Below are 12409 nucleotides of genomic sequence, written 5' to 3'. Positions count from 1 at the left end.
AGCAACACAGGCATCAACATCACTTCTGGGGAAATTCAAATTGATTGTCACCCTTTGATGCTGCTCAATCACCTCTATCTCACTCACCCTTCCTACAGCCCAGATTAAATCCTCTGGTTCTCTCCATCCTGCACATTTAATGATTATTATTTTTTTTTAGGGATCCCATCCAAAACTTTGAGACTACACAATGTGAATTCACCACTTTGCAGAAATCTCCTGGCTTGCGAAGAGCCAGATCACCCGTGAAGAGGAGAGTGTGGAAATCTGGGTTGGATTTTGCCCCTTCTGCACGCTCGGTGCTGTTGCTGCCTGGCAGGGCTCTGTCAGCCTGGCCCTTTGGAATAATCTGGTGTCATAGGTTCAGCGTTTGGAAACTCAGAGTGGCTTCATTGCCCAAGGATTAACTCAAAACTGCTACACCTATAAATCTTCTGATTGCCCCTTTTCCCTCCCAGTTTCCTTGTCTTTGCCATCTCCATTTTCATTGCCTATTATTTTTTTTTGTCCTGCAGACTAATGACTGTTACAAGTCATTCTCAAGTGCCCCACCGTGTTCAGCAAATACAGACTCATTTTCTTATGTCATCCACCCCCTCACGTCCACAGACCCCAAAGGGTCTGTGAAGGAAGATTAAGAAGTAGCAGCTTATAGAAACAGGTGTAAATTCAGTATGTAGGGGTCCACACCTCTGTTGAGAAAATTGTGCAACAACAACAAAAACATAAAGATGAAAACCAATAATCTAGTTTCTCCTGCCATCAGCATCTTAACCCTGTCCCCTTTACCAAAACAAGGAACAGGGTACCTTGACAGTGATTATCCAGCCAGCCAGCAGCCAGTTTCCTCACACAGATGACTGTCACTTTTGAAAATCCTACTGTTGACTGTCCCGTTTCTGACACGGTCTCACAATCTGTAACACTTCATTGCAAACACCAGCTGTCTTTTTTTGTTTTGCCTTCCTGACCGTCCATTTCTTTGCACATAGAGCAAGGACAGGGACCTACTGAGTAGTCTGATTTTTGCTTCCATGATTTGGTTGTGCTTTTCATGGCTGTTTCAGACGATCTACGCCCACGTGTGCCAGCTATATCTTCCTACAGATAGCCGTAGAGGGATCTGTTGCTGTCCTGTGTGGTGAAATTTCACAGATAAACGGGGCTGTCCATCTTGTCCACCCGGCTGCTACCTGCCTGTGTAGTTCTCATCCTTCCTCTCTTTCCTCCTGGTCTTTGGCTCACGTCAATGTTTGATCTGCATCATTCATCACTGGACACAGCAGCCTAACTTGGCACATCTGATGAACTGGCACCACCACTGAAGATGTGATCATCCTCAGGCTTTCAATCTCCTCCTCTGACCTTGCCCAGTCTTTGGTGACTGTAAGTCCATCCTTCACTTTCCACAGGCAGCTCCAGAAGTTACTGTGAACTATCAACTCACCCTGTCTGCTACCAGTCAGTGTGTTGAACCAGTTGTTCAGCTTGCTCTTGACCAGTACTGCTGACCTCACCTCTTCATAATGTTTTTCAGCAGCTTCTTACACATATCATATAGCCCTAGGACACTCCACACACCTATTGCAACACACCGGGTCAAATGACTTTCTGAAATTGTGCAACTGAAGTTCTTCTTGATACCTCTGAACTTGCCAGTGACCAGCCTCTTGCACTGGTTTTGCTATACTGTCCCTCTTGCTTTGTGGAAACGGAATCTACCTTCTGAATCCTCCAGCAAGGAACACTGAGAGGAATTTGCTTAGGTATCAGAAAACACACAGAATTTGGAAGGTCACCATCGTGGGAATTCACTTACTATAATCCACTTTTCCTTGTTTAGGGGACATTTTCTTTCTTGATAACATACAATTGCCTGGCTGGGTCAATGATCCATGCTACAGCCTCATCGATCCATTCTCACCCCCTCAGATGTCTTCAGTCTTCTGACCCTTCTTTACAGCCTCGGCTAGCAAGATTCTTCTTGTCATCCTGCTCCTGAAGCGTTATAATCTCCCAAGCACTGAGAATCTCTTCATCTCTTGATCGGTCATCTGTAAAAGCTCTGGTAATATTTCACCCACCTCTTCAGCCTCTCCTTTTCTGAAAGCAGGGAGCTCTCCTCAACCTTAAAGCTGTGGAGAGTACAGTTGTTGTTCTTCTTCCTTAGCATCTATTATAAAAGGCTATTTGATTTGGACTTCCACAAGAACGTTTTGATGCCACTTTGTTTTTTAAACCAATTCTCCTTGACTGCCCTTGCTATGTGACTTTTGTCCAGCTCTGGGTACGCCTGCTCAGGGTACGTCTTTTCACCTATGCATTCTGCTTATCACTGGCTGGGAGGAGAATGTCTTCCAACACCCAGGCTCAGCGGCTGCCTGCTTTCTTTGTCACCAAGCCATGTTAAATAAATGTTGTTAAGGCAGATGATGAGGTTATGACTGCAGAAGACCACTGCTCCAGGGGATACTCAGTGCTTGCTCTTCCTCTGCTTGCTAATTTTGGTCTTTCTAAATGTCAAGCAGAGTTTTTCAGCCTTGCTGCCTGTTTAGTTTGCAGTTGTACGTCTTCTTGCACATGTGGTCTCTGTCGAGCCTCAAGAAAGTCTGCAGGCACTTGCCATATTTGTTCCTGGTTAGTAATGTCTTAGCCAATTTTTGGCACATGCCAAACAGTCACAAACATCCGTCACTGGGTACATCAATGGTTCACTCCCAAGGTATGGCTTAGATGTGCTTTGACTGGTAGCAAAATCACCTGAAATCCTTCAAAAAGAAATAAAATAAATTCTTCCTCGGTATCTGTCCTAGGAGCTCATATGTCTATAAGTGCTACAGAACCTGTTCCACAGCCCTAAACTGAAGGGTTGATTTCTAAAAAGTGACAAACCTTGAGTTGACCAGGGTTTTCTTTTCATTGCATCTCTTTTGTTTGCATCACTGCCTTAAAACAACATTCTCCCATACGACATCACTACCTTGTCTGTCCACCTGATTTTCAAAAGGTGTACAGTATTCTGCTGGTATATATCTAACTTGCTCATTGGGAGTGAGATTTTACCCAAAATGACCTCAGATTCCTGTTTCTGCTGGCCAAAGCTTCCATTAGCGGCAATCCTTCCACTGGACCATTTCCTCTCATCGGACACTGACCAAGTTACAGACATCAGATACATGGCTGAGAAGACTGAACAGAGCTCAAAATGTTTCTTGTCCGTAGCCTCCATGGCAGATGCGGCCCTGTGGGTCTCAGCACATGTTGCTCTGCATCATGAGTGGGTTTTTGGCTTAGGTGATAACATGGTGCTCAGCTCTTCTCATAAGATCCATACTTCCTAGAGAGGGTGATCCTTCTTTAGGCGTCACTGAAGTATCTAAAATACCAAATCACCTGGCTGGCTGGGCACTAAAACCTGGACAGAAATATCACTGTACCGGGCAAAATTAAGCACAGCGCAAAGACAGCAAACCAGCTGAGGAAAGCTCTGAGTCTGGAGCTGGAGTATGGCGCAACGTTCAAGGTAGGACTGCTGGTGGGAACATGGGACCTGACCAGACAGTAAACAACTTTATCCCTGTCACTTTACCCAGTTCTTCACCATTTTATCGGAGCTATCACAATTTGACACAGTACCAATATGAAATTATTAGAATTCCTCATTCCTGTGCCTCTTTCACCCCAAGATCACAACAAGGAACAGCTGATTATTCACAAGAACCACAAGAACTTTTTAGAAAATTATTAATTTCCAAGACGGACTCCATCACCTCATCAATCTCAGATTTTTTCTTAAATGTGTCCTTTTGCTTCTCCACATTGAAACAGAGCCTGCCCATTTGTTCGCAGTTCCCATGCAGACGTAAGGCAGCTCTGTGGCAGTGAACTGTCCTCTTCATTATTTAATAACTCCATAGCCCCACTTTTAGACTCTCACACATTCAGCCGACAATGATTCTTTATTTTCTCCCCAAATCAACTGCAGAAACAGGATAATGCACCAGTTTCCACAGGATTTCCCTGCAAAGAGACTCAAGGATTAATTTTTCACAGTGACACTCTGATATCTCTCTTTACTCAGTTAGATCAATTTAATTTGCACCATGTTGATTTTACACCCTTTTTTAAAAAACCACCTCAAAGACGGTATTAATCAAACACTTTCAGAAATCAGTTACATCAAACGTTGCTCGCTCTTACTGGAGAACAACAGCAAATTTATTTGACAAGGTCTATTTTCCACATACACACACTCATTTACATCAATTTTATTGTCTTCCTTTAAGAATTCATCAATCAAGTGATGTGCCCACTATTTCTTGCCTTTAACAGTGACAGGCTGACAGTGTGAGCATTACTCAAATAATTTGCCCAATCTTTTTACATAATGAGCCAGTATCAGCTTTCTTAGTCCTCTAAAACCCTTCCAGTGTCCCAAAATGAAGTCAGCATTAACGGTCCACCCGTTATGTTCTTGCTTCCAAGAGTTCTGAAGCCCTTGGCTGTGGATTACTGGGACTGGTTGATTATAAAATAGTTATTAATGGAGCCCAAAATGCTCTCTCGCCAGCACCTGATACTAATACATATCTGATTTTCTCCCTCAGAAAAACATGGAAAAGAAATATTAGTGTAATACTCCTCCGTTTCCTCGTGGTGGTGGTGATGGCAGCGACCACCTTTATCTACTAACAGTTTCAACTATTTTTACCTTAGCTGACTAGAAATTTATCTTTCTGTTCTTCCACTTCCATTACTCATTCCAGGGCAGAAGTGGGCTATTGAGAGGAATTAAAACCAAAAGACACTGGCCTTTACCTTACTTTATAGGAATGATCGCTACAGGGCAACCAGCCCAGAGCACCACGCTCCACTTCCCCATTACACATCAAAAACAAATTAAAAACACAAAGATGTTGCTTTATTTCAGCCCAGGTCATCTTCTAGCTTTAAGCAGGAGGGATGAAGCCCCTTGAGTAATATCCCTCGTAGAAAAGACGCTCTCCGATCATCAGTCACACCTCACCGTCAGGAGAACTTTGTTATTGTTGCAAAAATAAAAGGAGGAAGGATTAAATTTGCGGGATCAGCGCTGGGATTTTTAAATGCTTTTTATGAATCTGAAGCCCGAGGAGAGGCAGGAGGAATGCAGGGCGCTGAGAGCTTCTGCAAACCTGCTTCCAAACACCTGGAGCGCGTGCTTAATCCATCCGCAAACAGTTGATTTCCTTCTTCTCCCACCAGGCACCACTTCTCCAAAACAAAAAACCCAAAAGTCAGGCTTCTTTCCCAGTTTCGGTAAAATCACTTCTGACATGCAGTTACCGAAAATTGGCCCCAACCCCTTATCCTGCAAAACTCTGAGATTCCCACTTGCGACAGTCTCACTCCCAAGGTGTCTGTTTAATCCCACTTTTATTAGGAGCACAGCTCCGGGTATCTTACAGAGGTTACAAACAATGAAGCTTTTATCAAAACTTTGGCTAATCAGTCGCTAACGAGCTCCCCTTCAGCAAAGGGCCAGGCTAAAACTAACCTGAGGGGGTAAAAAAAAAAAAGAAAAAAAAGAAAACAAGAAAAAAATAGGATTGGGGAGAGGGTGTTCCTTTCGACCTGGATCAGTGCCCCAGTCCACAGCCACAGAAATACTTGTGCGAGCGCAGCAGCCAGAAAAAGCAGCCAAGAGTGGACACGGAGCAGAACTGCTCCTTTCAGCGACGGTCTTCGCTCACGACAGCCTGAAGTGCTGTAGTAACTACGGCTTGCGCTAAACTGTGATTTATTCCTCGCTTTGTGGTGGAGGCCAGGGGCTCCATCCCGCTCAGCACCACCTAAATGCACCAGGAAAATATTTGCTATTCCAAAACGCTAACCCTCAGCCTGCAGCCTGCAGTACTTTTACGGAGACGGTGAACTGGAAAGAAAAGCAAACTGTTGTCGGTAGCCTGAAAAATCACGGAATGAGGACACCTCCCCAGGAAATGTTGTAGGGTCTGAAAAACCAAGAAAGATTTGAGAATTTCTGATCTTATCATAAGGTAAGTTGGCAAAATTTGATCGCCAGAACTTCAGTCCAATAGATGACTAAATATAGGGAGGGAGGAACATACATTATTCTCCTTAGCTAAGGGATAAAAATTACTTCAACCTGTATACACGTACACAGAACACCCTTCCCAAATTCATGGCAGTGAAACATCTATTGCACACCATCTGATATTTTCTCTCTGTTACCCATTTACAGGACAAATCAGAGGGTGAGTGAAAAAAAAGAGACTTATTCAGAGTAGATTAATAGGTGTAAAGCACCCAGTCTAGGAAGGAACAGGCTTAGTTGTAAATAAGGAAGTGGTACTACAGTTTAAATTTCATTCTTAGTCAATTCCTTGATATTCTTGAGAGGGAAGCTACAGTCCTGGACCACTGCAAGAGAGCAGATAGTTCTCCCGTCTTGTCCCTGAGGATGAAGAACTCATCCCCAATTTCGCTGATGACTCTGGAGAAAGATACAATCTTCACATGAAGAACCCTTTTCTGTGTGGGCCATCAAGTTACGTCCTTGCCTCTTGCCAGCCCTAGGGAGAAAGTGAGACTTATATTGACAACGCAGTCAAAAAAAACCCAAACCTGTGGTTCCTGCTTCACTGCAGCAATTCGGAGCCATTGAAGGGATTCTGGTCTCTCTCCTATTGGTAAAATCAATAGCGGCCAACATGGGTTGTTGTGTCTTGATCCTCCAACGCATCCCCTGCACCTAGACCTCAGCATCCTCAGGAAACAGAGAGAGACCCAGGTGGGTGCAGGTATCGGCTCGCGCCGCGATGCCGGGTGCTGAGGTCTGAAAAGTTTTCAGGTTTCCGTGTTCAGCCGTACACACCTGAGATTCACAGCAGGGAAGTGAAGCCTGTACCTACATGTTCAGAGGAGCAGGGCCTTAGAGGCAAAGACGATGTCTTCCTACAAGAGAGAAAAGTTCTTGGTGCACACATGACAAGGACAAGCACAACATCAAAGCCAATGGTGTGGCTAGCACAAGGCATGGACGGGCAGTACCTCGCTCTCCTTGTCCTCAGAAAGTCTTGAAACACTTTCCAAGGATTCGCACATAATTGCAGCCGGCTGGGGATACAGTTCAGCCCCGACTCCCAGGTGCCATGGGTTCCTCTACCCGGCAGACCTCACTGCCACGCTCGTAACGCCGATGCTAACGAACGTCCCAGCGACTCGGTAATAACACAGCAACCTCACAGCATTGCTCAAGCTGATCCCAAATCTGCTTGCAGTGATGGACGGTAGCCTAAAACTCTTACCTTGAAACTGATTTCAGTTTTGCGTTTCGGCATCTGGCTTGCCAGCTTCTTGGTGCGTTCCTGAAAGGCAAACATTGCCCAGATCTCTCTGGAAAAAAAACACTCTTTAGAAAGCAAAGAGGCAGGGTGCTGGATCTCTTCACACTGCTCTCATGCCTTGGCAGGAGGGAACAGCAACAGGTTTGTACCGAGAGCCGAGGATGTTCCGAGGCAACACTGCACGCTACTTGCAGGATAAACGCATTAAGAAAATTAAACATTTTTAAAGCCGTCACACCATCAAAGCTTTATTCTCTCCACTCTTTAAATTAAGTGTTGGTTTGCATATCCGTGCCATCCCAGCTATGTAATAACCTCTCTAAAGCTATTTTTGTTTCACATTCCCTGCTGTTTGGTAAAGCAGGCTGGAGTTGTCTGAGGACACGCATTTTTATTAGAGCTAATTCAGCATTATTTTCTCCCCCTTTTCCTTTGTTGGAAGCAGAGAAGTGAACTAAAAGAAAACTGGAAGGCAGCAAACCATGGCCCTGAGGGAAACTGCCTTCCCCTCCTCGTCATAGCCGGGCTGTACCTCTAGATGGCTCTGCCTTTGCCCAAATACAACAACTCCCCGAAGCGAAAATCGCAATTTCCAGCGATCCGGCGATACAACAGACTGCTCCTCTCCCCACCCCGCAACGATCGCGGGCTTTTTGAGCAAACGGAAAAAGACACATTTCTTGTAATTGTAAAGAATAACATTTTCGGCTTAGCTCTTCAAACACAGAGGATAGCTGCGTTTTCAAAATCTACCTGCTTCTTGTCCTTTAGGTGCCCTTTCTAGTTGTGATTTCCTCACAGATTGCTTGGTTTAGACGCCCGTTGTCCAGTCAGACTTCAGCCCAGCATTTTCCAGCGCGACCCTTCCCCAGAGAAACGTGGAGCAGTTATAAATAATAAAAGCAAGGAGCAGAGAAGGGAAAAGACACCTTGCGAAACATAACGTGAAATTTTCTCCTGCTGTTCTGGCTATCCAGATACACGGGGCGAGCTCTTTTCCCTACAAGATGCAAAATAAAATTGGCAGCAGCATCTGTGAGACAAATAAAATAATAATAATAAAAAATCAGCCCTCCCCCCCAAAAAAACAACCAAACAAACAAAAAAACCCAAACGCCAAAAAACATAAAACCAAACACCTCCCCTTATGATTAAAGGAGGAAACCTAAAACTCTAATTCTTTATCACACTCGCTTTTAAGCGATTCTCTGTCCCCAAACCGTCTGTCCACTTGTTTTAAAACGAAATACAGCAGCGAAAATCCTCCAGCTATTATGTCCCTGCTTAGATCACACGAGGAATGAAAATTTGGGATGGGGGGTACCCGGGAAAGTTGCTCCGATCCGGCTTCACTGATTTACGTGTGCGTTTATTATTATTTTTGTATCGAAGACATAAAAAGCAAAGGCTTTTCCCCAGCGCTCCTCTCTCCCCAGCATCCTGATGTCAAACCTGGCGCTCGCAACCCTGTGGAGAGCGCTTCGCACCTCTACCTGGAAAGGGGATTTTTAGGCATTTTTACCAGTAGAAAACTAAATAACTACCCCATTTACATCTTCCAAGCGACTGGCAAAGAGTCTAAAATTCTCCCGCATCATTGACTGTAATTTTTTATACGTGTGGGTGCGATCGTGTGCTTTGCCCCGGACCAAAAGCATTTGCCGGAGCTGGTCCCGATACAAACCCCGGGGTGTCAGGATCGTTATAAACACCGAGAGTTTTTTTTCTCCGCAAACGGGTGCTCTAGCCCTCAAGCTCTCCCGAGGCAGGACGGCGAAAATCAACTTTTATTCCTTAAATCGCAACCCCGCCACTGCCAGCCTTTTCTTCCCGCGAACCCGCCGAAGTCGTTTGTTTGTTTAATTTCGGGCAATTCCTTATTCAAAGCTAATTAACTGCGATCTCAGGCCCCGGCTCTTGTGAGACGGGCGGCAAAATTACACAGAAAATAAAGAGTTGGAGCGAAATTCCACCCTTCGCGTTCCCGTCGGGGCAACTGCAGCGATGCTAAAACCTCCCCCGGCCCTCAAATTTTGAGGCCGAAGGGATCAGGGACGATCGCATCCGTGGAAAAAGGGGGGACCGGATCCCTCGGGACGGGGACAGCGGCACGGGGGATGGAGGAGATGGCGGGGGGGTGGTGTGGGGGGTCATGTTCGGGAACGCTGCCCCCGCTGTACCGGCAGCCAAAATCTCCGGCGCCTCCCGCAGCTCTCCCCCCCCCCGCAGCCGGTCGGTCCCTCCCCCATCGCTGTTTTTGGGGCTCGGCCTTGCCCCAATCCCCCTCTCCACCCCTCCTCTCCGCCTCCCTCCCCGGCGCGGAGCCGCGTTACTGGCTGCTCCCTGCCCGCCGCCGCCCGCCCAGCCCCGGTCGCGGGCGGGGAGGCCGGGCCCGGGGCAGCGCCTATAAGGGAGCCGCGTCGCAACCCCCTGGGATTTTTTTGGGGTTGTTGTTTTTTGGTTTTTTTTTTTTTTTTTTTTTTGGTCTGGGGCCACCGGAGCGGCGAGAGGAGGAGAACTGGAGTGGGGGTAAAAAGTGTGCGCGGTGTCGGCGGGAGAGGAGGGGAGCGCCGGCCGCCCTGCATGGCCAGGGATTATGAGCGCCGGTGAGTTGCAGCAAGCGCAGCCCAGAGCCTCGGCGCCGGCGGCCGCCCCCGCGCCCCCGCAACCCCGCAGCGCCCAGGAAGCCCCCGACATGGCGGTGTACTGCAGCGAAAACTTCAGCGTCTACCCCCAACCCAGCCTCCACCCGCCCGGCGCCGCCGCCGCCGCCGCCGCTGCCGCCGCCGCCGCCGCCGCCGCCGCCGCTTCCTCGGGGCAGCGAGCGGGGGGCTACGCGCTGGGGGACTACGGGGCGCCCGCCAACGCCGGGTACCTGTGGGGCATGAACAGCCCCTCGCCCTACCTGCAGGGCCCGCCCGGCTCCGCCGCCGCCGCCGCTCCCTTCCTGCCGCCGGCCTCGTACGGCTGCTCGCGGGGCGGGCAGTTGGTGGGCTCGCCCCCGGCCCCCGGTTCGCCGTCGGCGGGCGGCGCGGAGCTGAGCTGGCTGAGCCTGGCCAGCCAGGAGGAGCTGCTGAAGCTGGTGCGGCCGCCCTACTCCTACTCGGCGCTGATCGCCATGGCCATCCAGAGCGCTCCCGAGAGGAAGCTGACCCTCAGCCACATCTACCAGTACGTGGCCGAGAACTTCCCCTTCTACAAGCGCAGCAAAGCGGGCTGGCAGAACAGCATCCGCCACAACCTCAGCCTCAACGACTGCTTCCGAAAGGTGCCCCGCGACGAGGACGACCCCGGTGAGGCCGCCGCGCCCCGGCGGGAGGGTGGGCGAGGGGAGGGGAGGGGGCGCAGAGCCCGCTGCGCCGCCGGGAGAGAGTGGGTGGCAGCGGCCCCTTGTCCGGCGGACCCTTGTCCCCTATAGCCGGGTGCTGGGAGGGATCCAGGCTCCCTTGTCCCCTCAGGACCGGTGGCATGAGGAGACCGGTTCCCCCTCGCCCCCCGGCTGGCGCCAGGCCTCTCCCCATCCCGGGTGGGCCGTGGCCGGGAGCGCCGGTTGTGCAAGGCCCGGCTCTTTCGGCCGTGATTCACGGCTCCTCTCCCCGCTCGCCTGCCCGGCCCCGGGGCACAATCGGTACCCGGGAGTGGGCGGAGGGCAGAGCCGCGCCCGGACGGTGCTGGTCTGGCCTGGCAGGGAGGGGCCGTGCCGGTCTGGGGTCTTTGGGGGGAATGTTGTGGGGTCACTGCTCCCGTGAGGCGTCTGGGGACAGCGGATGCCGCCGCAGCCCCCTCACAGTGAGGCGTGGGGCAGCTTGGCTGCTGTCCCCTGGGTGCTCCTGGGCACCACCTTTCCGCCGGCTCTTCTGAGAAGAGCTGTGGCAGGACCACCACTTTGTCACCCCCGGCCAAGGTGGCTGCAAGGGTCCCTGCTTGCTGTGAGGCAGGCAGCGCGAGAGGAGCCCCGCTTCGCGTTCCTTTCGGCCAGATCTGAGGCAGAGGTGCCGATCCTTCAGGAAGGTTTGTGCTCTGTGGTGGAGAGATTTTCCTTCTCCGCGTGGCCTTACAGCTCCCTTTGGCGCTGGAGGGGTAAGGGTGATGTCCTGGAGGTAGATTTTGCATCCTTGTACTGGAGAACTGACAGAGGGGAGATGTGGGTTCTGTGTCGATCGGACAAGACATGGATATCGCTTATCTGTCTGCAGTGGGGCTCGCTGTCATAGAGTTTGACTTTCTGTCTTGTTTCTCCTGTTTTCAACCAGGGAAGGGAAACTACTGGACCTTAGATCCCAACTGTGAGAAGATGTTTGACAATGGGAACTTCCGTCGCAAACGCAAGCGGCGCTCTGAGCCCAGCGCCCCCGCCACCACCTCCGCGGCCTCCTCTCTGGGGGGCTTGAAGGCCGAGGAAGAGCGACCCATCCCAGCCGCAGGCAAACCATGTGGCAGCAGCCCACCTCCAGAGCTGGACCCCTCGCCTTCTGCCAGGGACCATCCGAAAAGCTCCTCTCCCTCCGGTATCATTTCATCCACCCCTAGCTGCCTCAGCACCTTCTTCAGCGGCATGAGCTCCCTGAGCAGCGGAGGCGGCCGGCTGACAGGGGGTCTCGGCAGTGACCTGCATCACAGGAACTTCTCTGCTGGACAGCTGAGCAGTGGCACTTTCACCCCTTCCAGCAGCTCTTCTCAGGAGGTGCCTTCACCAGACCAGCTGCAGCGGGTTGCGGGACCTTCCCCCACCTACTACAGCTCCTTCCATCCCAGCAGCAGCAGCCAGGGAGCCCAGTACAACCACTACTACAACTTCACGGTTAACAGCCTCATCTACACCCGGGATGGAACGGAGGTGTAGGATGCTGGGGCCGTCAGCCGGCGAGCGCCGCAAAGGGAATGGGAGTTGCAGGTGTATTTGGCAGCACGGAGGACCGTATGCTTTTGCAAACAGCATTTCAATGTGGACGCTTCCTAGGAGTTCTTCCAGGAAGACAGATCTTCTCACCTTTCGAAATAAGAACGCCCCTTAAACACCAGCAGAAGGCAGATACAAAGTCTTTTCCCCATCCTGGAAA

General features: G+C 50.2%; 1 protein-coding gene across 1 annotated transcript; it reads left to right on the top strand.

Moving 5' to 3' along the window:
- Positions 1-9945: 9945 nt before the first annotated feature.
- On the top strand, positions 9946-12192 carry FOXI3 (forkhead box I3). Its single transcript, XM_086747411.1, has 2 exons — positions 9946-10642; positions 11603-12192. The coding sequence occupies exons 1-2, from the start codon at positions 9946-9948 to the stop codon at positions 12190-12192; spliced, it is 1287 nt and encodes a 428-aa protein (XP_086603537.1).
- The last annotated feature ends 217 nt before the right edge of the window (positions 12193-12409 follow it).

This window comes from Chlamydotis macqueenii, chromosome 4 (assembly GCF_036417535.1).
Source record: "Chlamydotis macqueenii isolate bChlMac1 chromosome 4, bChlMac1.mat, whole genome shotgun sequence".
In the NCBI taxonomy this organism is placed as follows: Eukaryota; Metazoa; Chordata; class Aves; order Otidiformes; family Otididae; genus Chlamydotis; species Chlamydotis macqueenii.
Note: the sequence above shows the minus strand (reverse complement) of the source record. Positions and strands in the feature narration are given on the sequence as shown.